Source organism: Pezoporus wallicus, unplaced genomic scaffold (assembly GCF_028554395.1).
Source record: "Pezoporus wallicus isolate ANWC-B61680 ecotype Strahan unplaced genomic scaffold, APGP_CSIRO_Pwel_v1 contig_8232, whole genome shotgun sequence".
Classification (NCBI taxonomy): Eukaryota; Metazoa; Chordata; class Aves; order Psittaciformes; family Psittacidae; genus Pezoporus; species Pezoporus wallicus.
In genome coordinates, this window is record NW_026637105.1 from 42,434 (window position 1) to 70,234 (window position 27,801).

A 27,801-nucleotide genomic window follows, 5' to 3' on the forward strand; every position below is an offset into this window, starting at 1 on the left:
GGAAACATCCCTGCCCAAGTGGATGCTGCGTCTGGAGGTGCCACCACCATGCCCCTGTCACAGCTGAGCTTCCTGCCCCTGCCTCTGCAGAGCTGGCAGCAGGGACCTGCGGCTTCATCTCAAAGGCCAAGACAGTAGTGTGGTGATTGCTCTGCCTTAAGCTGTCTCCAAAAACACGGGCTGGCAGCCTGTCTGAGTCACAGTGTGGCCCCTTGGCTTCAGCCTCTGTCACCACAGCTCTTGGGGTGCCTCGTTTGGGGTAACCCCATTGTGATGGTCAAAGTGGGGACTGCGGGGTCCAGGATGAGTCCCACAGCCCATGTCAGGGTCTGATGGGTCACGGTGAGTGCAAGGTGCCAGCGTGCCCATGCTGAGCACCAGAGAGGGGACAGTGCAGGGGACCAGGGGGGCTCGGGTAGCCAGGACTGCTCTAGCAGCAGGGGATAATCCCGTCCTGCCCATCATTGGTCCTTCGCAGGGCATCTCCCAGCTGCAGGACCCTGCTTCCCAGCGACTGAGGGGCTCAGCATCCCTTTGCTCACTCGTTCCCTGAGGGTTATTGATCAGAGACACCCAGAGCAGCAGCCCTGCATGCTGGGGATGGCAGGAAGCCACCAGGGTTTGTCGCTAACTCTTGCGGTTGTGCTTGAAGCTGTGAACCAGCTTCTCTAGAGTTTGCTCATGAGGCAGGAAGCCAGGGCAGGCACTGAGCAGGAGTGAGCAGGGGGCTCGTCTCTGCTCCTCACAGGGTCACCTCACTCCTGCTGGGCATGGAGAGGATGTGAGCAGGGCCAGAGTCTTCATCTTGCTGCTGGGCCATGGGAGTCTGAGAGCAGCTGGTCCTTGCCTCGCTGCCAACAGGTAATGGGGACGTGGGGTGAGAGGGTTGGCATTGTCCGGATGGGAGCTGGAGAGCACTTGGGTGCATGTGGAGGGTGGGAGGTCCCATTGCACTCTCTGAAGTTACCCCTAGGAGGGATGGAAGTGGGGGTTTGGGCTCATCGCTGCAGGAGGAGTGAGAGCGTTGGTGCCCAAGCGAGCAATGGGGGAGATAGGCTGTGCTCCCCACTCTTACATGGCCTCCCAGTCAGGGTGAAAGGCACTGTCCCCGTGCTCTCTGCCTGCCTAAAAGTCCTGCCCACGGTGGGAGCTCCATCCCCATCACAGGACTCTCCCCAAGGCCTCATTTTCAGGGCAAAGATGGAGTTGTGGTCCCAAGACCAAGCTCTCACCTAGCTGGCTCTGGGTGAGAGGAGTGTGGGACCGGCAGCAATTTAGTGCTGGTCCATCAGGGTCTGCTTCCCAGTCTGGGGGTTCAGACACTGAGACATGCCTGGTTTTGATGCTCTCAGTTTGAACACCTCCCTGCTGCAACAGCAGCTCTGGGGCCATGGTTCATCCAGCTGGGTCACAGCTGCCTTTGGGACATCCAGGCTGCCACAGTGAGCCTTGAAGAGTGTCAGGGACAAGGTCAGTCCATCCTTCAGCCCTCCTCACGCCTGCCCATACTTGTGAACAGGCCAACCAGACCTGGCTGGAGAAGTTTATGCAGAAGGGCTGGCACAGGGCAACTCCTCCAGCATGAACCAGGGGTCTAGACATGCTCCGGAGAGAGGCACATACACAGCCATGCAAGGACACTCATGCACAGGCGTGCACACATGCAGACATGACAAAGCATGGGACTGGGGCACCTACACATCCCTTGCAGAGAAATTCAGTTGCACCAGATGCAGGCACCAAACACCCAGTTCAAACATGGTGTTTCACCAGCAAGGCCCTCCACTGTGCAGGTGACATGGCCACTGAGTGGAAATTCTTCTGTGGCTTGAGTGTGTTAAGACAAAAATGCACAATAGCAGCACCTCCCTCCTCACCCCAGCTGGTGCAGGGAGGAAAAAATACCTCCTGGCAACCCTTGCCTTCAGTGAAGGCATTTGAAGGGCTGTGGGTAGGTCTTCTCCTCCTGCCTGCATTAGGGAGCTGTAATGCGCCCAAACCCCTTTCCTTGGGTGCCAAAGGGGTTCCTAAGTAGCTGTAACCAGAAGCTGAAGGCATCAGGGTGGTTTTTAGCCTTTGAGTCCCCAAAGTGGTGTTGCACAGCATGGGCAAGGAGCTCACTCACCTGCCCTCTCCTCTCCCAGATCACCCATCACCGATGGCCATCTGTGGCTGGTGGCACCTTGTGGACCCTGCACCATTTTTGGGGTCCCCCTATGAGGCTCTTTTCTGTGTCCCCAGCCACCCATAGGGGCACACACTCAAACGAAGCCCCCCGCTACCTTGGAAAGAGGTGGATTTAAGCATGTGCTTCTGGAAACAGCCGTGCAATGGCTCCTTTGGGTAGGAAATCAAGCAGCAAACATTGCCAGTCTGGGTCTCCTGGGGACCCAGCTTGCTGCAGGGCATGGCACGGATGGGACCCTCACACCTTCACCACCTGCTGCCAGATAGAGTTCCAAAGTGGCTGCTGTTTCCAGGTGCTGGTTTTGGGGCATGGTGTGGGGGTCCCAACCTGCCACTGGCACCCAGCGCCTGTGAAAACCGTGCTGGGGTCTCCAAGAGCCCCCAGAGCTCCTGGGCAGAGCCTGGAAAGGAGGGTTTGGGGGCTGGGTCTTGGTGGAGGTAAATCACGGTGGTGCAGGCAGAAGGGATTCTGTGGAAGAGCTTTTTCCAGGGCTTTGGCTGCTGTTTGCACATCAGGCACTGCCAGCGATCTCGGCCCCGCGTCATGATTGGCTTTCATGGCAAGGCAAGAGCTGATGGCTGGTTTGCAGAGTCCACACCCTGCTCATGGCATCACTGCCAGGCTGCCCCAGTGCTCACACTGTGGTGTCAGGTACACCAGCTTGGCATCACTGTGGCTTGAGGTTGGGGGGACCTTGATGTTTCAGGGTGACCTGCCAAGGATGAGGGGTCCCTGAGCAGGTATGAGGACTTAAAGGACATCCCTGATGAAAGAGAAACAGGAGTACAGTGATGGGGTGAATGCATGAGGGGAACCTGCAGGGTGGGGAAGGAAATCAGAGGTGATGCAGCATTGGTGGGGGAGTGCTCGCACCTACCTCTACACCAGGAGCTGCTTGTGGTGCCAGGGAAGTGTCTGGTAAAACACGCCATTGTATTAACTGGTAATGGGATACTCATGATTAGATTGTTAGCTGATGGAGAACACAGGGCCCAGCCCAAGGGCTGCAGAGTCTGAAGGAGCTGGCTGGCTTGTGGCAGTGGGAAATGGGAGCCTCAGACTGGGGACTAATTGCATTCGGTGTTTTTAATTAACAAAGCCAGAACAAAATGATTAGGAGGAAATATGGGGAGTCAGAGGATGCCTCCAGTTCAGCTGAGGACCTGCAGAGTGTGTGGGATGAGCCATGTGATGTGGGAAGATGTATAGATTCAAAGATGGGGATGTGCTGGAGTGGAAGGGGGGCCTGAAGGCTTCCTTCACCACCTATCACCCCCTGCAGCCACCATGGGCTGCTGCTGCAGCTCAGACTATGACGAGGACTGGATCGAGAACATTGACATTTGTGAGCACTGCAACTACCCCATCGAGCCCGACAGCAAGCCCCAGGTAGGAGGGAGCGAGCAGACCCCCCACCCCCCATACTGGTGGCCAAACACCTCCAGAGCTGGCCAAACCCCAGGAAGGTGAGAGCTCTCAGGGCTCCTCATCCCTTGGCAGAGGCTGATCCGCAACGGCTCCGAGGTGCAAGACCCACTAGTGTCCTACAAGGCCACATCTCCACCGTGCTCCCCACTGCAAGGTATGGTCCCCACTGCAAGTTATGGTCCATGGCGGGGGCAGCCATGGCTAACAGTTGGCCACTGCCACCCTGTCCCTCTGCCCCTCCTCCCAGATAAGCTGGTGGTGGCCCTGTACAACTATGAGCCCAAGCACAATGGGGACCTGGGGCTGCAGAAGGGCGAGAAGCTCCGCATCCTGGAAGAGTGAGTGACTGCCAGAGGTGTCCCAGCACCCACATCTGCATCACCCCACTGCACACCATCCCAGTGCTGCCAGGGGCATCCATGCAGATCCCAGCAGCCAGGAGGGTCTTACCTCACTGTGTCCTTGCAGGAGTGGGGAATGGTGGAAGGCTCAGTCGCTCACCACCGGCCAGGAGGGTTTGATCCCCTACAACTTTGTGGCCCTGCTGAACAGCCTGGAGCCTGAGCCGTGAGTAGGGGTTGAGAAGCAGCTGGAGCTGTGTCCTGGCAGAGTGGGAAAGAGCCAGGGTGGGTGAAGGTGGCCTGAGCTTTCCCAGCCCTAACTCTGCCCTGCGTGTCCTCAGGTGGTTCTTCAAAAACATCAGCCGCAAAGATGCAGAGCGGCAGCTCCTGGCCTCGGGCAACACACACGGCTCCTTCCTCATCCGAGAGAGCGAGACCTCCAAAGGTACCATCCTGCTGGCATCTCCTGCCACAGGGAAGCACAGGAGTGTCAGGGTCCCAGACCCACATGGTCCCTGACTTCCCAGGCTCCTACTCACTGTCGGTGAGGGACTTCGACCAGAACCAGGGCGAGACGGTGAAGCACTACAAGATCCGCAACATGGACAAGGGGGGGTACTACATCTCCCCCCGCATCGCCTTCAGCAGCCTGCATGAGCTGGTGGAGTATTACACACGTAGGTACTACCTGGAGCTGGTCTTGCCTGCAGGAAGGGAATGGAATGGGTTGGAATGGGATAGGATAGGATAGGATGGTACAGGATGAAATGCGATGGGATGGGACCATTTGTGATAGGATAGGGTGGGATGGGAACAGGATGCAATGGATTGGGATGGGACAGGACCAGCTGGGATGAGACAGGATGGGATAGGATGGAACAGGATGGGATGGGACAGAATAGGAGAGGACAGGATGGGATGAGCAGGACATGCTGCTACCTGTGCCCCAGCAGTCAGTAGCTTGTGTTGGGTGCCCTGTGCCCTCGGCCTGCTCTGACACAGGCCCTGTGCCCTGCGCTGCAGGCTGCTCAGATGGGCTGTGCACCCGCCTGGGCAAGCCCTGCCGGACCCAGCGCCCGCAGAAGCCCTGGTGGCAGGATGAGTGGGAGGTTCCACGGGAGTCGCTGAAGCTGGTGGAAAAGCTGGGAGCAGGACAGTTCGGAGAAGTTTGGATGGGTGAGTTGGTGACACTGGGGTAATTCCTTGCCTTTGCTCCCATGAGTGGTGGCTGGGATGGGATAGGATGGGATGGGATGGGATGGTTTGGGACAGGACTGGTTTCAGCACTGCTGCCCAGCTCCCCCAGCCTCCCTGTTTAAAGCCCAGCAACCAACAGCTTCCTTTGCTCCTGGAGCTTGAAAGCCACATGTAAAAGTATCTGCCTGATGAGTTAAAATGCAGTTACAGATTATTGCCCAGGAGGTGGCAAGCATGGTCCTGCTGCCAACAGCCCTCCAGGGCACAAGGGTCCATGGCGTGTCTTCAACCAAACTTTGCCTCCTCCAACATCTCTTGCTTGGGCAGCTTTGGTTTGGGATGCTGTAGAGCATCAGAGTAGCCCTCCTATTTGTCTCCTTCCCTGCCATGCATCCCCCAGCAGTCCCTCTCTCCCATCACCTTCTGCCCCATTTCTCTGCAGGCTTCTACAATGGCCACACTAAGGTGGCCATCAAAAACCTGAAGCAGGGCAGCATGTCACCCAGTGCCTTCCTGGCAGAGGCCAACCTCATGAAGAACCTGCAGCACCCACGACTGGTGCGGCTGTATGCTGTGGTGACAAAGGAGCCCATCTACATCATCACAGAGTACATGGAAAAGGGTGAGAGCACCCAGATGCTGTGAAGAGCCGTGGTCTTTCGGCTGTTCTCATCCAGTGGTTGGTGCTGGCTTATGGATCTCAAGCTGCTTTTGGCATCCTTCACCTCCCTCCCCACTCTGCCCTTGCATCACAGCTCTCCCACCAGCTGGGAGCTTGCTGCTGAGACCTACCACCTTCCTTGCAGGCAGCCTTGTGGACTTCCTCAAGACCTCAGAAGGCATCAAGCTCAGAATCAATAAACTGCTGGACATGGCAGCACAGGTGAGGGGAGGCAGAGCTGTGGGGCTGGTGGTGGGGAGGGTTCTGTCATGCTGGTGGTGATTAATTGCAATCACTCTACACTGCAGATTGCTGAGGGCATGGCCTTTATAGAGGCCAAGAACTACATCCACCGTGACCTGCGGGCTGCCAACATCCTTGTGTCGGACACTCTGTGCTGCAAAATTGCCGACTTCGGGCTGGCCCGGCTCATCGAGGACAACGAATACACGGCTCGTGAGGGTCTGTCCACACAGCTCAGGGCTACAGGAGAAACACTCCCCACCCACCCCAGCCTCTTTTTGGGGTCCCTGAGGTGGCTTGGGAGCTACAGGACTGCCTGTGACCACAGGAGAGGCGAGCAGGAGGGTGCAGAGACCCTTTCCCCTCCATCTCTCTCCCCCCAGCTGAAGGAGGGCTGCGGGGTCCCTGCATGCCCACCTAACCCTGCTTTTGGTGGGGTGACAGCTCTGCCTGGTGGCTACTGCAGGAACAGGGCTGCTGGCCTGCCTCAGGGCTCTGTAGCTGGCCAAACAGCAGGGATCCATGTGAGCTGGCTGCCACCAAACCCAGCTTGTCCCTAGGCATACAGCAGAGACAGAAGCAGCCTCAGGGTTGTCACATCCAGTTACACAGAGAGGGATGTTTCCAGCTCAGCTGTAATGTTTTATTTCTCCTTGACTCCTGCTGTTTTTCAGGGGCTAAATTCCCCATCAAGTGGACGGCGCCAGAAGCTATTAATTATGGGACGTTCACGATCAAGTCAGATGTCTGGTCCTTTGGCATCCTGCTCACAGAGATCGTCACCTATGGCCGGATCCCGTATCCAGGTCAGGATTTCCCAGCAGCTGTGCAGCAGAAGGGCTCACACACACGCACTCAACGCAAGCGCACACCCAGGAGTGTGTTCATGCACTCCTGCACGCACACACGCTCCCAGCTGCCCCATCTGGCTCCTTTCCCTGACAGCCCGCAATGGTTTCAACCACTTCCTGATGCATGTGGCCAGCCACGGCGGGTTTCGGTGGCAGTAGAGGGAGAAGGAAGCTTTCCCATAGGATTTGCAAGTGTAGGGTGCTACCTGCAACATGGGGGTGACCCAGACGCAGTGTTGCGTGCCTTTCCTCGCAGGAATGACCAACCCTGAGGTGATACAGAACCTGGAGCGTGGTTACCGCATGCCGCAGCCAGACAACTGCCCGCAAGAGTTGTACGAACTGATGATGCAGTGCTGGAAGGAGAAGCCTGAGGAGCGTCCCACCTTTGAGTATATGAAGAGCGTGCTGGAGGACTTCTTCACCGCCACTGAGGGCCAGTACCAGCAGCAGCCATAAGGACAATGGGTTGGGGTGCCCGGAGCTGCTCCCCATGCACCAGGTCCCCACAGACTCTATGTACATTACCTGGGGTGCTGGCCAGTGCTGCCTGGACCTCAGCAGTAAAGATTTGAAGCACTTCAAGTCTTTGGAGCAGATTTCACTCCTTCAGGAGGGGATGGATGGGTAAAGCCGACAAATGACTCCAAAGAGCAGAGGGCTGGGGGGGGGGGGGGGGGGGGGGGGGGGGGGGGGGCTGACGGTGTGATGTGGGGCCGTTTGGGTTCCCCCCACATTGTCCCTTTGCACTTGCTGGGCGCAAACCCGGCCTCCAGCCCACAGGGGCTGCCCGAGGCCCATGCCAGATGCTCGCCCATGGGCCTCACTAGCTCCTTCAGCCCCAGTGATGGCAGGAACCCCCGCAAGTGATGTCTGATGAAGCCCTTGGCTGTGTGGTGCTGCTTGCTCTCACTGTGGTTTTCACAGGAGCCATTCTGAGGAGACGCTGACGCAGGGCACCAAGCGGAAAGTCTGCTATTACTACGACGGTGAGGGGCCGCAGGGCACCGGTGGGGCGGTCACAGGGGGCGCCGGGATGGGGGGGCTGAGGGGGGCACTGGGTGTGGGGAGAGGGGAGGTAGGGAATGGGGGAGGGCAGTGGGGGCTGCACTGGGGGTAATTGCGGTCATTGGGCTTGGGGGTGAGGTGTTGGCTGGGGGAAGGTAATGGGGGTCATTGGAGGCCGCAGGGGTGGTAAGGGTAGTAGGGGTGTTATTGGGGAGGGTGGTGGGGCTGGGGGCTGTCCTGAGAGTGGTGGGAGGGGTAGTGGGAGGAGTAATGGGGGTCACTGGGGGCGGAGAGATGGGTATTGGGGGCACTGAGGGACAGGGGAGGGTTGGGGGTTGCACTGAAGATGGTGAGAGGAGTAATGGGGGTCACTGGGCAGAGGCTGCATGAGGGGGTGCAGGAATGGGTATTGGGGCTACTGAGGGACAGGGGAGGGCTGGGGTCTGCACTGGAGGGCAGGGAGCGATAGGGGCATAGAGGTATGGGGGTCAGGGCATGGATATGGACAGGATTATGTGGGGACTGTAGCAGGGTTGGAGAATGGAGGATGCTTGCGGGCATAGGAAGCATGGGAGCATGGAGGTGATATGGGGAAGCATTGGAGTGGAGAAAGGGAAGAGTGCGGGGAAGAGAGGGGAGAAGCACTGGGGAGAGACAGGAGTAGTGTAGGGTGGGGAGGTATGGAGATGTAGAGACTTTCAAAGTGGGGAAAGGCTGTAAAGGGTCCAGGATGGAGAGGAGGGTATGAGTACAAGAGAGGCTTTGGGAGCCATGCTGAAGAAGGTTTCTAGGAGAATGGGGAGGACTCCGGGAAGTGCTGGGGACAGGATGGATTGTGGGGACATTAAGCTTCCTCAAGCCACATTATGAAGAGGCTCTTTTGAAGCTCCAGTTTGGGACAGTGGTATTGGCTGTCAAGCAAGGGATAAGATGGAGGTGTGAGGAGCCAGAAGGACTGCATGACTGGTTGTAGGGAGTTTCCTGTGTCTGGGAACATTGTTTCCTTCTGGCTGTGAACTTGGCTGGACTGTAGACTGGTTCTTTTTGTTTTCTGTTACAAGGCTGAGACCCATTTCTTTGGGCCTACATAATCATCCCATTGGAGTTGGGAAGTAATGGGGTGTTAGGGCTGGCCAAATCCCAAGCTGGGTATCATGTATGGCTTCTACCCCATAGTCTGTGGGAGAAATCACAATCTGCACATTCTCAACCTCCTCCCTTTGGAGGGGTGAACTGCTGCCTTGGTGATGGGCAAGCTCGTTTTTAACAGAGGCTGTGAAAGGTATTGTACAATTCTGTTTCCTCATGGTGTTCAGTCTGTGAAATCAAATAAAAACCTCACTAATTTTTCTGGCAAAGTGGATGGGCTCAGTGTTCCAGCAATGAAGTGGGGCTCTTCTAAACTGCTGCATGTGTCAGGCAGGTAGTGAGGGCTTTTATTTCTCTGGACAAGTCAATCTAAGCAGGTTTGCAACCTGTAATGACAGTCTGCAGGGTCTCTGACTCAGTCAGTGCCTCCAGGAGAGCAGGGTGAGGAGGAATCTGTTTTAGAGCAATAGGTGCAGTGAAACTGAGCCCAGTTTCACCATGCAACTGATCTCTGTGCAATCTTACCAAAATACAAGGGAGTGCTGGAGCCCTGCCCCTTAAAATGCCTGTTTTAAACTTAGAGTGCTTGTGGGATGTGACAGAATGCCACACATGTGCACATGATCTGGATGCTGGGTAAAAGATGATGTCCAAAGTTATCCCTGGATTTGGAATATGACATGTTCACAAAGCAGCTTGCCACTTTGCTCACAAAGCAGCAGTTTGTGGACAAGCTATAATCTTTAAAGGCACACAGTGATGTCTTAAATATGAAATTACTAGGCATTTTGCTTGAAAATGCTAAGAGAGATGCTATCCTTGTCGTCATTATTGCATGGTAGCTATGTGAAGTTACCGTTACATGCTCTCATCTATAGCTGCACTCTGTGGTGAGGTTTTAGGGTCTTCTTTCCACTGCTCTTTTACAAGTGGCTGGCAAGCATCCCCAGTGTGTCCTACGGTAAAAGTGTGCTTCCTGGGGAAGGCATGATCCGCAGTTGAGGGAGGCTAGTTTGTTAAGGTCTTATTTTCCACATAGGGAGGTTGAGCAGTGCAATCTAATGTGGTAGTTGCACCCTGAAAGGAGGTCCCTGGGAACTGTTTTGGGTGGCTTGTGGGTGTTCCATAAATTCCAGATAGTTGGAGGGCATCCTGTGCTGGAGAAGGAACCTAAGCTGTAGGGAAGGGTCTAGGTGCAATGCAGGAAAAGATAATTGGGTATCCTAAGGGTCCTTCCTGGAAAACCTGAGGGGTGCTGAGGTTTATGCAAAGGTTTGAGCTTGAACAGTTGCTTCTCCTTTATAGGCTCCCTGTGTAGGGACTTGCTTAACCCTAGCAAACAGGAAGAGGTACCTGTTGAGTTCACACTTCATCTGCACTGACATCCATGAGCAGACAAGCTAGTCTGCTACTCTGGTGGACCTGTGGTGGGATGTGTTTAGCAGAGTGAATATCATCAGGCTCTGGAAGAGGTATGGGCGTGCCTAGGGCCTTTTGCAGGCAGACTGAGGTGAAGATGATGGTTTTTCAAAGCTTCATGTAGTTTTGTGCTTGTATTTTCTAGATAGGGTTTTACGCATCTCTTACAGGATTCCCCAAAGCTTGATTTAACCTGATTTTATTGAAGGGATAGTTGCCCCAATATAATACCTTCATGCAGAGGGCACCCTGTTTCATCTTAGTGCCACAGGAGAGGTAAGCTCCAGCAGCAGAGTTGCTTGGGTGTAGGATTTGCACTGTTTGCATCTACTTTGATTAAAAAATAGAGCCACGTTCACAGGAGGAAAAACTACATATGTGTGCACTGGGGAAGCAGTTTCTCCTGAATGTTAAGACGGGTGATGAAATATTAATACTCCCATCTGAGTCACCAGACAGACTGGACTGGGTCTCCTGCTTCCTAAACTGATGGGGAGTTGTACAACTACATGAACAACTTAGTCTGGTTTCCCAGTAAAATGGGGCTTGCATGGTGCTATCGTAGAATCATGGAATCCCAGACTGTTTTGGGGTGGAAGGGACATTAAAGCTCATCCAGTTCCAACCCCCTGCCAGGGGCAAGGACACTTTCCACTAGAGCAGTTTGCTCCAAGCCCCTGTGTCCAACCTGGCCTTGAACACTGCCAGGGATGGGGCAGCCGCAGCTTCTCTGGGAAACCGGTGCCAGGGCCTTACCACCCTCAGACTGCTGCTGTGTGTAGCTGTCTGCATTTCCTGCTCTCTACAAGTTTTGACTCTGTCTCTTGCAGCCAAATCAGACAGGAGGCAGAAATCTGTGAATTAAATTTCTAAGTTTTATGAAAATAAGTACCCTGGGAGAGAAGGGGGGAGACCCAGCAGTGCCTGCTATGAGAGAGTGCAGCATGAGCTTAGCTTTTGCTTAGGTAGGAGAACGTCCACATACGGGGATGATAAATTTGTGTGATTTATCTGTGTGATATACTGACAGGAAGCCAACTTCATTAATGCTGATGCCCACAGATAGCTCATCAGGTGTGTCTGTGTGTGGGACTGAGATTCTTCTGCAGGATTTCCAGCAATAATAAGGGTTGAAAATGGCAAAACTATAGCTGCTGTGGTGTTTGCTTATTGGCAGGGTTTTATCTTGTTTCTGTTAGGGAAATAGTAAGAAACTGAGGCAGAGGCTATGTGCTCCTACTGGTGAGTCACTGTCTGAGCTGGGATTAGACTCATGTACCTCTTGGTGTGCTGCTCAGAGCGTGGCTGCATTTCACAGCGAAACCTGTGAGCTGTAGATGTGAGGTACCACAGTGAGCCTGAACCACCTGGAGAGGACATTGGAGAGCTGGAGTGCTTTGAGGAAGGCAGAAGTGATGCCCAAAGCTCATCCTGCCCAGGAAATCTGGAGCTCCTTCCTCTTGTGCAGGTTGTTCAGGCTCTTCCTAGATTATTGTCTTCAGAACTGGCATTAAATAATTCCTTGTCTGGCCATATCCTAATTTACAAATGTCTGTCTTGTTTGACTCTTGGATAAGCTTTTTTGAATCCGTGCAGATACCTTTGTGAACAAGATGGGAGCCCCTATTCCACTGGGAGCAGAGAGCTGATGAAGGACAAATAAAATGACAGATGACCTGGTGGATTTGTGGCTCTGCTGTGATCCCGATTGAAGGAATTCGTAGTTTTCCCTGCTATAATAAAATCCTTTCTGCTCCCAGGTGATGTTGGAAACTACTATTATGGCCAGGGACATCCAATGAAGCCCCACAGGATCCGGATGACCCACAACCTACTGCTGAACTATGGCCTGTACAGGAAGATGGAGATATATGTAAGTGTAGGGCTGGTTGTGAAGAGAAATTCATGTGAAAGACCTTAGTTTAGGTGTTAGGTTTTACGTTTGATGCTTCAGACTTGTAAGTTGTCTGTTGACAATCCAAAAAGGAAGAGAAGGGAAAGGAAAAGGAAAGGAACCAGTTTTTTTGATGTATTTCTTCTGCTTGCTTATGAGATGTTCTTTCCTTCAGATAAACTTTGGAGACTGGAAAATTGCTTTTCTTCCTGCAACTTAAATACTTTCTTTGTCTAGATATGTAATACTTGCCAGTCTCTGGTAGTGACATTCTTAACTGTTGAAAATAAGTTTCCCTTGTTTAATGATGCTGGTTTGAGTTTTTTGCTGTTCCTGGGAGTGAATCTGAGATTGGAAATGGGAATTGGGAGAGAGATGTCTTGCAAAATGAGCCTCGCTCTTTTTCTGTCCTTGCAGCGCCCTCACAAGGCAAATGCAGAAGAAATGACCAAGTACCACAGTGATGACTACATAAAATTTCTGAGATCTATTCGCCCAGATAACATGTCTGAGTACAGCAAGCAGATGCAAAGATGTAAGCATTATTCCTGCCATTGTTAAAACTTGTGGTTCTGGGAATCCCAGGCCAGCTTCAGAGGTTTGTGATAAAAAAGAGTAGGAAGAACTGCAGGAAATTGTCTTTATCCTGACTTTGGGTTTGATTTTTCTGTTAAACTATGCATTTTTAGAATGGGTCCCTCTCTTTAGCTAATATGCCAAAAGAGCTGAGGAAAACCCTTTGACCTGGCTGTCTTTTTTGGTCTTGTGTTTTGATGGAAACTCTTCAAAATTGCCTTTCTAATCAGAGATGACTGAACTATTCCATTTATGAGCTGCATGTGTTTTGTGTTATTGCTTACCTTAAACCAGGGGTATTGAGGTGGGGAAAGGGTTGTGTAATTTAAAACAAACAAACAAAAAAAAACCCTTCACAACTTACAAGTTGTGTTCAAAATCTGCAGTAAATCTGAAGAATTTTCAGGGTAGTGACCGTTTGAAAGTAGGGGGAAGGTTGAGATGCACAATAATACATGTCCGCTTGGTGTTAGAATGGTTTATTTTGTGAGATAATCTCTTGTTCCAACCTCTCCAGTCCACGGAGGGGCCTTTAAAGGTGACTTTAATGTTACAGAAACCTTTTTTCGTGGTCTCTGAAACTCTGAGTTGATGTTCTTTGGCAATAGCTGTGGCAAACTAGATTTCTAGCAAGTATGTATAGTGGGGAGGGCTCCAAGTTAATTTAAACAGCATTCTGGCCTTGTGTACTGCAGTCCTCAAGGGCAGAAAAAAGCTCTTAGCCCATGGGTTTTATTTAGGTGGAGTAAGTGTAGTCTGCAAGTTGGAGGAGCTGTAGGTCTTGAGTCTGAAGTAGAGGAGTTGAAAATGTGGTATGAGCTGAAGGGGACAGGTATTAAGGCATAAGCAAAAATGGGTAACATAGTTCATAAGTAATGTATGTTGAAAGACTCCCTACAGTAAATGGTATGTCTTAACGTACCAAAGTACATATTTACACAAACTGAATGCTTTGCTCCTGAAGCAGATAAAGCTCAAAAAAACCCCACTCTGCTCTCTGGTAGTCAGCATTTTCTGTACTCTATTTCCACAGAACCATTTTTATCTGGAGGAGGCAAAATATGAAAATTAATCTTAAAACACGCAGAAGACAGAGCTCTGCTTCAACAGGACCTCAAAATAGCCTGTGTAGCTAGAGAACTAGCACAGGTGGCTCAGAACAGAGAAAGGGATATAGGAGACAAGGTCACTGCTCCCAAGTCCAGGGGCAGAACTCTAGCCTGCTTGATGCTTCAGCTTTCCCTTTGAGGGAAGGGTAGCTGCTATGATTTCCATGAGAATATTTCCACCTTTAATGCTGGTCTCTATCTGATTGTGCTCTCTCAGATACAAAGCTGCTCACCCACCCATTGCAAGGAAAAAGGAGCATCCATGCCCTTCATTGTCTTATGCCAGAGATTTATGCCTACAGTCAGTGATTGACCCCTGTTAATAAATCCCTCCTTAGCAGTCCTGGCTGCTTTGAATCTCCAGGTGGGAAAAAGCCCAACTGGCATCTGTTTGCACAGCAGTTCCTTTCTTTGTCAGGTATAGCAGAGGGATGCCTTCAAGTAATGTCAGTGCTGCCCACAAAGTTCTGAGTGGCAGTAAAGGTAATGAACAGGCTCTGATTTCATTCTGTTCATGTCCGTTGCCTGCCTGAGGAGTTGGGAAAACTGCTCTGTCACCTAAAGGGCAAGAAGTTTAATTTGCTGTGATGGGAAGCATGCAGAAATCAACAATTTAAATTCTCCTCACTTAACAGGGAAAGTTTCCAGCCTCTTTGAGTTGATTATTCAAACTCTGCCAGTTGCCATGCCCTGCTGGAGCAATTGGAAAGCAGGAGCAATTGCTTCATTCTGGGTCTCCCTGCCCCAAACTGGGGCCATTCAGGCTCCCTTACCACACAGTCTTTGTGGAGTCTGTGGAGTGATGAGTTTCCAGTGCTGCAAGAGCTGTGCTGGTGGTGCCTTTCTCATTAAACACAGAAGAAAACATTCTACAGATGTTGTTACAAAAATACAGATTTTTTTTTTTTGTAAAAGTAAATCTTGCAAAATCTAGATTCAATATGTCTGTTGTTACTGTTTTAATTTTTAATCATGGAAATATTCAGAGTAAAAAATTTATCTAGGCCAGAACTACAGTACTGCTGAGAACTTAAAAACTGGTTGCCCAATGTGAAGTAAAAGGAATTTATGAAGTGTAACAAAAGAGATGTGGATGTGAACTTCTCATCCAGTACCCACCACTCCCTGCCATTCCCCATGTTCTCCTGCAGTGCTGGCACTGTTTGCTTTCTCAGCTCCTCATCAGCAATACAGCAGGAAACAGGAACAAAACCCTTTCCCCCTTGCTGGGGGGTTGTGTAATGGAGATTGGTGTCACTCTATAGTCACAAACAACACTGTCCTCCTTCAACCCCCACAAAAACATGGTGCCCAGGCAGCAGCATGGCCTGTGCAGTGTAGCAGGGAGTGGTGGTCCCCATTTTGCACAGCCTGTATGTGCCTGTGGTGACCGAGCTGCCTGAGCAGAGCAGAGTACTGTAAATCCACCTTGAGTTGCAGCTGAGGACATGTATGGGTATTATTACACAGCTCTCACTGGGAGCTCCTCCCTGCCCTCTTATTTTCCACTGCGATTGCCTGGTTTCTGGATTCCCAGTAGATGGAGTGCTGCTCTCACCCGTGCTCTTGGGACCTGCTTTCCTATTTTCTTGCAAGTCAAGAGCATCTTCTCTACAACAAAACCCTTTTTTGCCTTGTCAGGCATCGTCAGGTTGATTATGCTCATGTTTTGTAAGTGTTTAAAACTGTTGCTCGCTTACCTGGCTAGCTTTTTAAATGAGTGGTGGTATAAGCTTTGCCACTTGAAGTTTTGTCTTGCTAACTCTTCTGTATTCTTTTTAAGTTAATGTTGGGGAAGACTGCCCTGTGTTTGATGGGCTGTTTGAGTTCTGTCAGCTCTCTGCCGGAGGTTCAGTTGGTAAGCTCATGAGTTGTATGTTCTTTCCTTTTAAACAGATGTGTGTAATGTCATTCTGTCTGGGAAATACATTGTTGTAGGTTGTGGTGGGGAAGCTCTGTGAACATATTTCTGATTTCCTTAATAATTAGATCCAGCTTTCTTCCCATGTGGGAGTTCAAGCCTTGTGTATTGACAGATCCCTCTACATTTATTAAGTGTGTCTTCACTAGTCCAGGTTACTTCACTGAGTATGTGAAGCTCTGTAACTGGTATAACAACATCACCAGCAATATAGTTAAAACAAAACCACAGCAGCAACAAGGATTTAATAAAAAAATCAATGTCAGCTTTACAGGAAAGAAAAAAAAAAAGAAGTTGTTAACATTCTGACTCAGGGCAGGCAGAACCTGAAAAGGAAAGACAAGGGCCACTTTATCTGTTGTTTTTAACAAAATGGCAGTGTCTCATGGACACCTGGCAAAACAGAATCTGCAAGGTTTCAGTAAGCTCCCTGAAAGCTGCAACATTTAAAATGCTTTTGCTATTTTCAAGTACTTTGTAGCAGAAAGACTGATATCCCTATGCAAAGGTATTAAAACTTTGTGGCTGCTACTCCCACAGTGGCATCTAGAAGTCTCTATTTCCTGTAATGTAGCTCAGCAGTACAAACAGGGTGCCTGCAGCATCTTTTGAAGTAGCTGTGTGCTCTCTGGTCCTAATTCCACAGAATACATCATTTGTTTTGAATCTGGTAAACTTTCAGGATTTGCAGAATGTTTTTGAAAGGGGTTGGGGGAATAGAACTTCCTTTGCCTGAATGCATGTTCAGTGAATGACCTACATTTATGTTGTATAAGACCTTTTGTTAAAATCTTTTGTTCAGGGCACTGAGAAATCTCAACTGTCTTCAGCTGTCACCCCAGCTAGAATCCTGTGTATTTGTGGAGCTTTCATGCTCTGAGGCAGAAGTGGGAAGCTACGAAAGGTGTATGCAGACAAAACACAGCTGCATGTCTCCTCCCTTGCTTTTTGTTCATTTGTGGAGGCATCCAGTGTTAAACCCTTAGCCTTGTGCTTTGTGAAGTACACAAACACACACATAAGCAGAGAGGTAGCCATAAGGGACCAGTGCTTTACCCTTTGGTCTCTGTCATGGGCCTTTACTCTTGTGCTAACGCTGTGTAATTCTTCTCCCAACAGCCAGTGCTGTGAAGCTGAACAAGCAACAGACAGATATTGCAGTGAATTGGGCAGGAGGCCTTCACCACGCTAAGAAGTCAGAGGCTTCTGGCTTCTGTTATGTCAATGATATCGTCTTGGCTATTTTGGAACTCTTAAAGTATGGGCACTGCTGTTTACCCCTTTTGTTTGTCTGTTCTGCTGCATTTCCTCTGAGTCCTTAGTGCTTTCTTCCCAGTCTTCTCTTTTTATTGCTTTTTTTTAAGCTGTGTTTTCCCAGGAGGGCTTAATCAGCTATTTTTTTGGGGTGCAGCACCCTCTCTCTCAAGGGCTGTGTCTAGTGGTGGCACTATGCAGGAAGCTTGAAGCATTGTGTGCTTGCTTTTAGACCCTTCCCTTTACCACCCACCCTGGAATATGGGCCACAGCTCTAATATGTGACAGCTTTTGGCTCAAGGCAGACCTCAGTGGGAGGCTTGACATAAAAATGCAGTCTGTTGGCTGAATCTGAATAAACTGAGTTGAGTCTGCCTTCAAAGATCAATTGCAGCAGCAGAAGCCACTTCATTTTCCTCTGTGGTTCTATTCTACTGGCAACCAAGGCTCGTGTCTGTTCTTCACAGCTCTTTTGCTTGTAGATCCCGGAGAGGGAGCTGCCTGGTAGCTGGCAGTCTGCGGGTTAGCACCAGGTTCCTTCCTCTCCTCCCATTTGCTGTGCTGATGAAGACATTTTCTGCTCTGAAGAAATGCAGTATTTTGACTTCTTTCTGATCCTAGGTATCACCAGAGAGTGCTGTACATTGACATTGATATCCACCATGGAGACGGCGTGGAGGAAGCTTTTTATACCACAGACCGTGTGATGACCGTGTCCTTTCATAAGTATGGTGAATACTTCCCAGGAACAGGGGACCTGCGGGTGAGAATGAAGGCTTAGTGAAAAAATTACCCTGGAATTTGGTCTCTACCATGTTTGCTGTTATACTAATTTGACTAAAATCAGTGTTTTCCTCGAGTTTCCTGCTCTCGAAGTGGCATCCGTTTTCTGAGGGCTCAGCTCTTGGAGTGGGTGCCTTATCCCTGTAATCATGGCCAGTATAGTAATAAACCCAAGGTTTTTGCTGTCAGTCTCTTGGTGGCCTTCCAGTGGGATTATGCTCAGAAAAGTGACTCTGAAGATGGCATGTTGGTCCTCTGTGGCTACCTGGAAACTAAGCTCAGACATGCAAGCTTTGGGGTGAAGGTTTATGAGGAAGTACTTCCGCCTGTGCTGGTTTATCTTGTTGGCATTTCCTCCTGTGAGTCAGTTCTGCAGGTTCACGAATTGTGGTGTTAAACATGGCACTAGTTTGGTTTAGATGTAGGTGTGGTTCACTTCGTGACATTGCCAGAATGCTGTTCTTGGAGGTGAAAGGTTCTTTACTTTTTTTTCATATGCTTCTGATTTAAATTCTTTTCTCTTCCACTTGAGTTGTACTTTTTCAGCCCTGCTTAGAGTTTGTCTGTGGTAATGCCAAGCTGCATGCAGCTGCAAGTTTCTTTCCTGGTGCAGCCTGGTGCAACTCTGCACCATAAATTAAACCCTTATTTTTAATAAAACACTTGGTTATGAGAATGATAATGGAAATGTAAATATGTATATGTATATATATAGTCTTAAATATAGATTCCCTCAGTTACTAGGCTGCACAGTTAGCCCAGACTGGTATTTTGGGCTGCACATCTCTGCACTGTACAGGTTTGGAACTAGAGTTTTGGCTGCCAGTTTTATTGCTGTGTAAGAAAGTGCCTTTGCCAGGGGAAATGAGAGCCTGTGTGCACAGAACAACATGTAATAGCAGATTTTTCTTCTCTGAGCATTGAGGGCCAGTGCACCCACTTCTGCCAATAAGCTGCGGTTGGAGTCAACTGCCTCCTGCTGCCTTCTGCCAGGACAATATTTGTCCATGAGACAAATCCTGGGTTTACATTCAGATTACACTGATGGAATCCCAGGCTTTCCTTCCTAATTTGGAGAACAATTTCTGTGTTGCAGTTGGTTCTCTGGTGACTTGTGGTCTCTCCTGTCTTCCACTGTAATAGGATATTGGTGCAGGCAAAGGCAAGTACTACGCTGTCAACTATCCCCTCCGGGACGGAATTGATGATGAGTCCTATGAAGCAATATTCAAGCCGGTAAGTCTGAATATCACTCACTTTGCTGAGTGATTCCTTGTGGTTCATACTTTGTCTTTGGGTAGCTCATTAAGCCGATTTCTGGGGAGATTGATTCAGTCTATGTTCCTCTCTAACAATTGCAGCCTGTCAGCAGGAAGCGTCTCTTCATACGAGCCTCAGTGTTACCAATACAGGGGAGTCAGCAGCTGTGGGAATACTAAGGATGTCTTCATGTCACTTGCTGACATGGATATTAGTGTGTTGCTGTGACACTGTCCTGTGGAGAGTGTGTAACAGTAAGTTTCTTGTTTAGGTTATATCTAAAGTGATGGAGACGTTCCAGCCTAGCGCAGTTGTCTTGCAGTGCGGGTCAGATTCTCTGTCAGGGGACAGGCTGGGGTGTTTTAATCTGACCATCAAAGGTAAGAATACTGTGCAGTGCCTTTATTGGATGGGCATAACTGATAAAATGAGATTTCATGGAAAAGTTTGCTGTTCTTATGCCATGAGGCTGTGACCTCACTTTCCCCCGCTGCTTTTGCTGCAGGTCATGCCAAGTGTGTGGAGTTTGTAAAAAGTTTTAATTTGCCTATGCTGATGCTGGGAGGAGGTGGCTACACAATCCGCAATGTGGCTAGATGCTGGACCTATGAGACTGCTGTGGCTTTGGACACGGAAATTCCCAATGGTAATTCTCCCCTTTGAAGAAAGACTGAAGGACTAAGGGATACTCTAGTAACAGAGCACAGGACAGTGATGGTGCTGTGGGAGAGGTAGCAACCCTGAGATGTTTCATTAGCTCTTGATTGTGACTTCGGAGGAGCTTTTGGATGCCTTCATTTGCAGTAGCTCTTCTTGTTTGCATTTATAGTCCTGTAGCTCTCCCCTTCCAGCAAAAGGTACACAGCAGCCTTGCCAACTTACTGAAATGAGATGACCTTGTATTGAAAACTTAGGTGTGCACAGCGTTTAATTGCCAAGTAAGCTTTGACTGCACGGTTGCCAAGTTGTCTGCTTTGATCTGAATTTGGGCTAGGAGAGCTTTGGCTCCTATGCCCAGGTAAATGCAGTTGTGTTTTTCTGTAGAAGTATAAAGTGTTTATTGTATTTCATCACCAGTTCAGTGGTAATTTGGTGTTTATTCCTTTTTAACTTGCCTGCAGAACTTCCGTATAATGACTATTTTGAGTACTTTGGACCAGACTTTAAGCTCCACATCAGTCCCTCAAACATGACTAACCAGAATACCAATGAGTATCTCGAGAAGATCAAGTAAGTGTTTGCTCCTCTTCGCGAGACTGACACCTTCCACCGAGGGCTTCACAGCCACGGATAGCATCTTGCTGACGGAAGTGTTCCTTTCCTGGCTGGCTCTAGGCAACGTCTCTTTGAGAATCTGCGCATGCTGCCTCATGCCCCTGGTGTCCAGATGCAGCCAATTCCTGAGGATGCTGTTCAGGAAGACAGTGGGGATGAAGAAGAAGAAGATCCTGAGAAACGCATTTCAAGTACGTGCTTGTCTCTGGTGTGGTTGTGTTGCCCAGCTGAGCAGTGTACTGTTACAGAGCCTGTGGGTGTCAAAGCTGGGCAAGATGTGTTAGTTGGAGAAACATGCAGGCTCCAGACTGAGTTACCTTCATAAAGGGCTATGGGAGCTATGGTTTAGATACAGCTTGATTCTGCAGTCCTTCAGCTGGAATCTTTCCAACTGATGTTGTAAGATAAAGTGACGAAGCTCAGCACTGTAGGGCTGATAGATTCGTTGTGGTTTTTTTTTTTCCTTTGGAGAAGTAGTGCTATTGGCAGATGATTTCCATAATGAAAGAACCTAGGCTTTAATGTGAGAATTTAAACAGTTCCTGTGATGGAGGTGCTATGACAGGATGCTTTCTGAGAGACTGTCAGGTTTGATCCCACAGGTTGTCTTCCACAGTGAAAATGGCAGTTTGTATCCAGATTGGCTGATGGCCTTTAGATCTGGCAGGCAGATTTTCTCAGTGTGAGGCTGGTTAACCTTCTTACACCGTCAAGTCTAGACATCACACTGTAGCTATTCCAAGTAGTATGACTATTCCAAGTCATACATGTGATCTGGCATCTTGGGCATGAGTAGTTGGAGTGATGAGCTAAAAGATACAGCACATAGAAAGATAAAGTCTTTATCATGGCCTAATTCTGACTTACATAGGCTTGGTAGTTCATTCCATTGTGTAGATGCACATGGAGAAGTTAGTGCTTGGTCTCTCCTGACTTCTAAATCTCCTGAAACAACTCCTTGTCCTCTTCATGCTCAGTTCGCAATTCTGATAAGAGAATATCATGTGATGAAGAATTCTCTGACTCTGAAGATGAAGGGGAAGGAGGGCGCAAAAACATTGCCAACTTCAAGAAAGCTAAACGTGTGAAAACAGAAGAGGAAAAGGAGGAAGAGGAGAAGAAGGGTAAGGATGAGAGCTAGAACTAGAAGCCCTCACAGCTCTGCAACTTTGCCTGACATGTACATTCCTACTGCACTACTGTGAGTCTTTTTGTTTTTTTCATAGACGAGAAAGAAGAGGAAAAGGCAAAAGAGGAGAAAGCAGAACCCAAAGGGTGAGCCCCATTTCCTGGCACTGCGATTAAATAGCACTCATTCCACCAGTGGAATGTTGCACAAGTTGAGGGGTTGGAGGAGAGACATGGTGGTTTGGGTGGCTTTGTCATGGGCTCTTAATGGGAAGAAATTTGCCTATGTAGAACCCCACATCTGATAAGGCACTGTGAGAGCCTCCATGGAAGGGGCTTAAAAATACTGTTCCTTCATTAGTAACATGTTGCAAGTTTTAGATGAAGATGGGGCATATAAGCAGCATTTTTAGGGTTAAACAAACAACCCTGACTTGTTATGAAAGCTTGGGCTGCTTGTTTGAACCAAATTCTTCACTGCTTGCTTCCACAGGGTGAAGGAAGAGATGAAATCCACCTGAGATGGCTGCAGCTGGACAGTACTGTCAGTGTGTAGCTGTCATAGGTTAGCTTCTCTGGTTGCCTCCTATTCCATAGGATTTATATTTTATATATGTTTCTGTATATATTTCTATATAAATATATAAATGACTTGAGAACTGTAAATTATTCCTTGCTGCACTCCGCTGGGAGCAGATAGGGAGGATTTTGCGGAGTAGACAGACCTGCACTGCCCAGATTTGGTGACTGGGAAGTTTCACTCCTGCCTTCCACTGCCTCCTTATAGTGTGTCTTTAAGAAAAAAATCACTTCCTTTGTTTACTCTTTCCTCTGAAATAACCACCCTTGGAAAAGAATAATTTAAATAGAAGTAGTATCTGCATTTCAGATTATGTGGAAAGAGATGGCCATGAATTTTCTTTCTCATGTTTTATTTCCTTTTTGTTTTGTGGGAGAATCCAAGTTCCTAAATGAAGGCTGTGAGAAACTAATTATTCCTTTGGTTTTCAATTTGATTCCATCATGGCAAGTAACTGCAAGCTGGTGCCGCTTCTCAGGGTCAAATAGTGCAGTTCTTGAATAGAGTTGGCTACCTCCCTGCAGCAAACTTGCGGAAAGAGACGAAGCAGCTTAAAAGTAATCTGAAAAGTGAACCAGCCCCAGAGCCCTGAGGGTGTAGATCTGGAAAAAGCAAACTGAAAATCACCCTCATGTGGTGGTTAATACTTTCCAAGCTCTTGCAGATCCAGTTGGTGTGGCATTCTACATCTCGAGTAAGAGAAGGGATAAAACTTTTATACCTTTTTTTCTACACCTACGCCCCTTTTTGGGGAGGGAATTGAGTTACTGCCCATTTGGCTGCCTGCTTTGCTTTCCCTGCTGGTTCAGCCCGTGCTGCATATGCCATCGTGGGCTTTCCTCAGTACTGATCCGTGTCCTGACCCTGAAACCACCATTCATGAACAGAACTTGGCTGACATCTTTTGTTGATGTGTGTCAGTCAGTGAAAAACTCTTCTCTGAAGTGAAGTTACAAACATTATCAAACCAAACCTTTCCTCTCTCTTGCTCTCAAGGCCAGTAAGCAAGGAGACCCTTCTTACCAGCCTCCTAAGCTGTTATCTTTATCAGGGAACAGCAGATGGGTTTCTGTTTTTATAACTACTCCTCTTCCTGCTCCCACACATTATCTCACACGCAGAGGAGGTCTTTTTTGTGACCAGAACTGGCCTTTCTTTTGCATCTCATTGTGTACAGCAGATCATTAGATAAGCTTCTGGGGAAATACTTCGCTGAAGTTTTGCAGGCAGTTTTGACTCGCTGCTCTCCTTCCTCAGGGCGATTCCTCTGGCCCTAAGAGGATCTGTACCTCCCACGGAGCGCTGCTGACAGTTTCAACTCTAATAATGCTGCTAACTTCACACAGGTTATTTTTTAAATGTTTTATTTTTTTAAATACTTTCTTTCCCTTTTCCACCATGAGTTTTTAAGTCTCTTTTTGAATCTGAGTGACACCTCACTCCAGCTCTTCAGTGTTTGTATGTGAAGTGAGAGAGATCAGTGTACCTTTGGGTTGGGGGGATATAGTGTGTTTTTTTAAAGATGCTTTTATTTTGAATTTTGAGAATCTTTGTAATAAAACTGGTACGTTTCTATGGGTGGTGTGAGTTTGTGCTGCTTTCTGCTGAGAGGAAATGCTTAAGGGCTGGGGTTTAATTTGTTCTCAGAGCCATCGATGGAAAATGGAGTGGTAGCTTGGTCGTGATAATGAAGTATAATGTAGATCCAAGCCACAAAACACAGTGGCTGTAACAAAGCTTTGGAAAGAAAGATGAGATGAAGCAGGATTGCTTTCCCTCTTTCAGGAAGAGGGCTGGATGTGTAGGTTTAAATGCCATTCACCAAAACATTATATTTGGAGCACATCCCATGCTGCAGGTGAAAGGTGTCCTCATCTTCTTTGGTTGATGTTTGGGGGTTTTGTGGTTTGTTTTTTCTTTTCCCCTGTGCTTTACAGAATAGCCTTGAAATTTTCCTCATGCCCATTCTCTCCACAAAAAGTCAAAACACCACAGGGTCTGTGTGCTCACAACTTTCCTAAGGGTCATGGGGGTTGTTTGTCTCCTTCCTCAATTACAGCTGGGTTCTTATCCATCAGCACTGGCTTTGCGGTATGTTTGGAGTTGGTTTTTCATGCAGTAGATGCTCTGAAAGTAATGCTGACCCAGAAAAGGAATGTGTTAGGGGAAGGAAGCATCTTCTGGATCAACTTGAGTGGGTTTTATCTGGTATTCAAGTGTAAAAAAATGATTTAATGTAAGTAAGAGCAGGATAATTCTGTAACAGGCATCACACCTGAAATGGGCTCAAAAGACTCAAGCTTCATAAGCAAAGGATTTTAATTCTGGTTTTGCTGTCGGCAAAACAAAGCTCCGTATGGCACAGTTGACTTCCCTTGCTGGAATACTGCTCTAGGAAACACTGTTACCCCTTCACCACAGCAGACAATTGAAATCTCCTCATCCTTGAACAAAACCAAGTGCCCCATTGAGGTGACCCCTGCCCAGCTCATGCTCCCTGATGTGCATCTACAGCCCTCTTCTAACCAGTGTCTCCCAAAATGGCTGCCAGGCTGCCACACTGGAGTGGGCTGAGCCCTGCATCCCACTGGGGCTCACTGCAGCTCCATCTCCCACCACAGACCCCCAGCGATCCTGGAAATCAGTTGCAGACCTGTGAGTACATTTAAAATACCCATTTTTTTGCCCCTCCAGATAACTAGGGATGAACATCAGGCTGCATTTGGAATCAGGTCACTTGCTTTAGCTGTTGATAGCAGGATGTGATATGTAAACCCAAGAGTTTGGCTATTTCCAGCTACTCCAGGGCTACAGAAGGCAGTCCTCACCCCAGGCCCCACCATCCCATTGGGCAAACAAGGGTCCTTGCCCTTCTCTTATCTCTTTTGCCAGCCCAAATACCAGGAGTTAGGAATTAGGAGCAGGCCATTAAATGGAGGGGCTGCTGCTGCAGCTCTAAGGTGAGGCCACAACCCTCAAGGTCTGTACTACTGCCTGCTTGGGAAACATCACCTCTGTCCCTATGCAGATCAATGGGACAAGAGATAATAACACCCATTTTCTCTTTGCAAGTAAATCTCTGCTCCCAGCACATGGCTCTTGTACTCCAAGCTGTCTTCAGGGAAGAGGAGTTAATCATAGTCTAAAGAATATTTAGAATTAAAGAAACCAAGCTTAAAAATGGGAATTTCACCCAGCAGCCCTCCTGGGCTCCTCTTTACGAGGAAAGGCTTTTTCCTTCTGCCCTACCAGATCCCAAAGAATACAGGTACAGAACAGCCAGTTCAACCCTGGGCCCAAAGCAGTGACAAGAGGCTTGTGTGAGGAAGTCCCTTGTGGCTGCAGCTCTACATCTGCTGCAAGTCAATTAATGGGGCTGGAGTGATTAAATGCAGCAGCTGGTGAACTAAATAAGCAACTGGGACCGTCCTCAGCCAGGACAAGGAGGAGTCGAGCTCACCCATGAAGGGGTCACCATTTATTCCTTTCAAATGTTACAAGAAAGCCCATACAGCTTTTTTTTTTTCCTTCTTTTTAGAAAATTGCAAATCAAGTGTTTTGGCCATTAAAAAAAAAAGTAATTATTTACAGAGAACCCCAACATGCTTCACAGTTTACAGCTGCAGGTCCCTGCCCGCCCACCCCACACCCCTACAGTAGAATTAAACACAGGGGACTTACAAGCTTTGTGGTTTTAAGCCAAGAGTAAGCCATTATAAAAACCTAACAAGGTTAGCTCTTAACCCATTGATTTCTAGGGGAAAAAAAAAAAAACAAACCACAAAATACTTTCATTTAAAGTCAGAACCAGGAATGTAAACCTGAAAGAGAGAAGAAAAAGGATCCACTGAACAGTTTAGGCTTCGAGGACTGCCAGGAGCCAGCAGCGATCACAAACTGTAAATTCCAGTTACGTCCAGGATAATCTCCCTCCACCATCGTGAAGGATTCCGGTAGAACTACTCCAAGCTGCAGTGGCGGTGGTGGGAATCCAAACCAGGTCTCTAACGGAGATGGGAAAGAATCACCCTGGGAGGGGGCTGGTTTTGGAAAGCCGCGTCAGTTTGGGTGGGACGGAGGTGTGGGGGAAGGCAGTGAGTCCGTGACACTCCCGGGGTTGGGACATTCCAAGCGGGATCTACTCCACCTCCTGCTCCGCCGCGGCTGCTGTAGGCTCAGGCCCCGCAGGTTTTGAGGGTTCCCTTGGCTCGGCTATGGCCCCGGGGAGCTCCCCTGGCTGCTGCTGCTTTTCCTCCCCGCTTCCCCCGGGCTCGGTGCCCGCCGCGGGTCCGCCCCGCGCCGCCGCTTCGCCGGGGGCAGCCGGGGGCTCCGTCCCGGCGGCCGCGCTGCCTGCGCTCTCCCCGGCCTGGCCTTGCTCCTCCGAGGGAGTGGAGCCCGCGGAGTCCCCGGCTTCCTTCTTGTTCCTCCTGAAGGAGATCCCGCTCAGCTTGAGGGATTTCTTGAACGAGAACTTCTTCTTCTTCTTCTTGGGGGTGTCCCGGGGGGCGGCCGCAGCCCCCTCGGGCTGAGCATCCCCCGCCTCGGCGGGGGGAACAGGCTCGATGGCGTCCCCGCTGCACTCGAGGGCCTCGGACGAGCCGTTCCCTTTCGGGACCGCCGCTTCACCGCCCGTCCGGGCCGTCGTGTCCCCGTTCACCCTCAAATGGCCGTTCTCCTGCGGGGGGTGGGGGGGGAGGGAGTAGAGAACCGCATCAAGCACGGCGGGGACCCGGCAGCACCGCACCCCGCACACACACTCCCTCTCCGCCACAACCCCGCACCCCGCCGGGCACCTGGAGCCAGAAGGGGAAGCCAGGACGCACTCACCGGACACGGGGGGCGGGTGTCAATGCGCTGCCACCGGGCGGCGCCCGCGCTTCACGCCCCGTCCCAGGGCGAGGCGCCGGGCAGGTCCCCACCCGCTACCGGGAGGGAGCCAGGGACGCGGCGCGGGAGAAGCCGCATCGCTTGGTACCCGCCGGGCAGGAGGGGCCCCCCGGGGCCGTCACCGCCACCCCTTCTCCGCTGAGCGGCCGCCGTGGCCGCCTTTGCGAGCCCGCCCGCCCGCCCCGGCGGGGTCTCCGGGGTCCTCCCCCACTGGGTACCTACCTGCCCGTTTGCCTTGGCCGGCTCGGTGGAGGCGGCGTGGCTGGCCGGTGGGGCGCTGCCCCCCGCCTTGGAGCCCTGGCTGCCCATGGTGCGGCACGTCGGGCTGACCGCGCCGCAGCGGGCGAGCGGCACCGAGAGAGAGAGTGAAGAAGCCCCCAGCCGCCCCGGTAATAAGGAGCGGGGCGGGGGCGGGACGATGACGAGCCCGCCCCGGGGGCGGGGGACGGGGATGCAGCCGCCGCTCCGTCGGGAACGAGCTGGCGGATTGCCGCTGGGCGACCCCAGGGGACGGGACAGTCCCTGTGGGGACGGGGCTGGTGCAAGGCGCTCGGCAAAGGGAGCGGGCGGTGTTCCCCATGGCCGCGACACCCCTGGGGTGTTCCTCACCCCATCCCGGTCACCCCTGGGGTGCCTCTGTCCCCAGCCCCGACATTTCTGGGGTGCTCCTCCATCCATCCCTGTCATGCCCAGTCCCGGCAACCCTAGG

General features: G+C 50.1%; 3 protein-coding genes across 6 annotated transcripts; 2 read left to right on the plus strand and 1 right to left on the minus strand.

Annotated features, from left to right (window-relative positions):
* The first annotated feature begins 630 nt into the window (after window positions 1-630).
* Window positions 631-7,494, plus strand: LCK (LCK proto-oncogene, Src family tyrosine kinase). 3 transcript variants are annotated; one of them, XM_057403408.1, is made up of 13 exons: window positions 632-861; window positions 3,471-3,577; window positions 3,689-3,770; window positions 3,864-3,954; window positions 4,085-4,183; window positions 4,299-4,402; window positions 4,485-4,634; window positions 4,981-5,133; window positions 5,597-5,776; window positions 5,961-6,037; window positions 6,124-6,277; window positions 6,733-6,864; window positions 7,166-7,494. In XM_057403408.1, exons 2-13 carry the CDS (start codon window positions 3,476-3,478, stop codon window positions 7,366-7,368), a joined length of 1,527 nt encoding a protein of 508 aa, XP_057259391.1. In that variant the 5' UTR covers window positions 632-861; window positions 3,471-3,475; the 3' UTR covers window positions 7,369-7,494. The 3 variants fall into 3 exon arrangements, with proteins under 3 accessions (XP_057259390.1, XP_057259392.1, XP_057259391.1); XM_057403407.1 differs by having other exon boundaries at window positions 631-861; window positions 3,689-3,954; XM_057403409.1 differs by lacking the exon at window positions 5,597-5,776 and having other exon boundaries at window positions 631-861.
* Window positions 7,495-7,859: 365 nt separating this feature from the next.
* HDAC1 (histone deacetylase 1) lies at window positions 7,860-23,698 on the plus strand. Of its 2 annotated transcripts, XM_057403416.1 has the most exons (15): window positions 7,860-7,898; window positions 12,186-12,298; window positions 12,737-12,854; window positions 15,788-15,862; window positions 17,045-17,183; window positions 17,801-17,942; window positions 19,106-19,198; window positions 19,494-19,602; window positions 19,728-19,868; window positions 20,344-20,452; window positions 20,558-20,688; window positions 21,475-21,621; window positions 21,724-21,772; window positions 22,119-22,190; window positions 23,463-23,698. In XM_057403416.1, exons 2-14 carry the CDS (start codon window positions 12,224-12,226, stop codon window positions 22,144-22,146), a joined length of 1,356 nt encoding a protein of 451 aa, XP_057259399.1. In that variant the 5' UTR covers window positions 7,860-7,898; window positions 12,186-12,223; the 3' UTR covers window positions 22,147-22,190; window positions 23,463-23,698. The 2 variants fall into 2 exon arrangements, with proteins under 2 accessions (XP_057259399.1, XP_057259398.1); XM_057403415.1 differs by lacking the exon at window positions 23,463-23,698 and having other exon boundaries at window positions 22,119-22,284.
* A 2,270-nt stretch (window positions 23,699-25,968) lies between these two features.
* Window positions 25,969-27,462, minus strand: MARCKSL1 (MARCKS like 1). The gene is made up of 2 exons (XM_057403417.1): window positions 27,315-27,462; window positions 25,969-26,880 (listed from the first exon to the last, which is right to left on the minus strand). Exons 1-2 carry the CDS (start codon window positions 27,399-27,401, stop codon window positions 26,344-26,346), a joined length of 624 nt encoding a protein of 207 aa, XP_057259400.1. The 5' UTR covers window positions 27,402-27,462; the 3' UTR covers window positions 25,969-26,343.
* Window positions 27,463-27,801: the final 339 nt, after the last annotated feature.

What these genes read in the sequence shown, in the direction of transcription:
- LCK (XM_057403407.1), top strand. Translation starts at nt 3,476, where the DNA reads ATGGGCTGCTGCTGCAGCTCAGACTATGACGAGGACTGGATCGAGAAC. An exon ending in AGCCCGACAGCAAGCCCCAG is followed by an intron (nt 3,578 to 3,688) that starts GTAGGAGGGAGC and finishes ATCCCTTGGCAG; the next exon opens with AGGCTGATCCGCAACGGCTC. An exon ending in TGGCCGGATCCCGTATCCAG is followed by an intron (nt 6,865 to 7,165) that starts GTCAGGATTTCC and finishes CTTTCCTCGCAG; the next exon opens with GAATGACCAACCCTGAGGTG.
- HDAC1 (XM_057403416.1), top strand. Translation starts at nt 12,224, where the DNA reads ATGAAGCCCCACAGGATCCGGATGACCCACAACCTACTGCTGAACTAT. An exon ending in GCTATTTTGGAACTCTTAAA is followed by an intron (nt 17,184 to 17,800) that starts GTATGGGCACTG and finishes TTCTGATCCTAG; the next exon opens with GTATCACCAGAGAGTGCTGT. An exon ending in GAGAAAGCAGAACCCAAAGG is followed by an intron (nt 21,773 to 22,118) that starts GTGAGCCCCATT and finishes TTGCTTCCACAG; the next exon opens with GGTGAAGGAAGAGATGAAAT.
- MARCKSL1 (XM_057403417.1), bottom strand. Translation starts at nt 27,401, where the DNA reads ATGGGCAGCCAGGGCTCCAAGGCGGGGGGCAGCGCCCCACCGGCCAGC. An exon ending in CGGCCAAGGCAAACGGGCAG is followed by an intron (nt 26,881 to 27,314) that starts GTAGGTACCCAG and finishes CACCCCCCGCAG; the next exon opens with GAGAACGGCCATTTGAGGGT.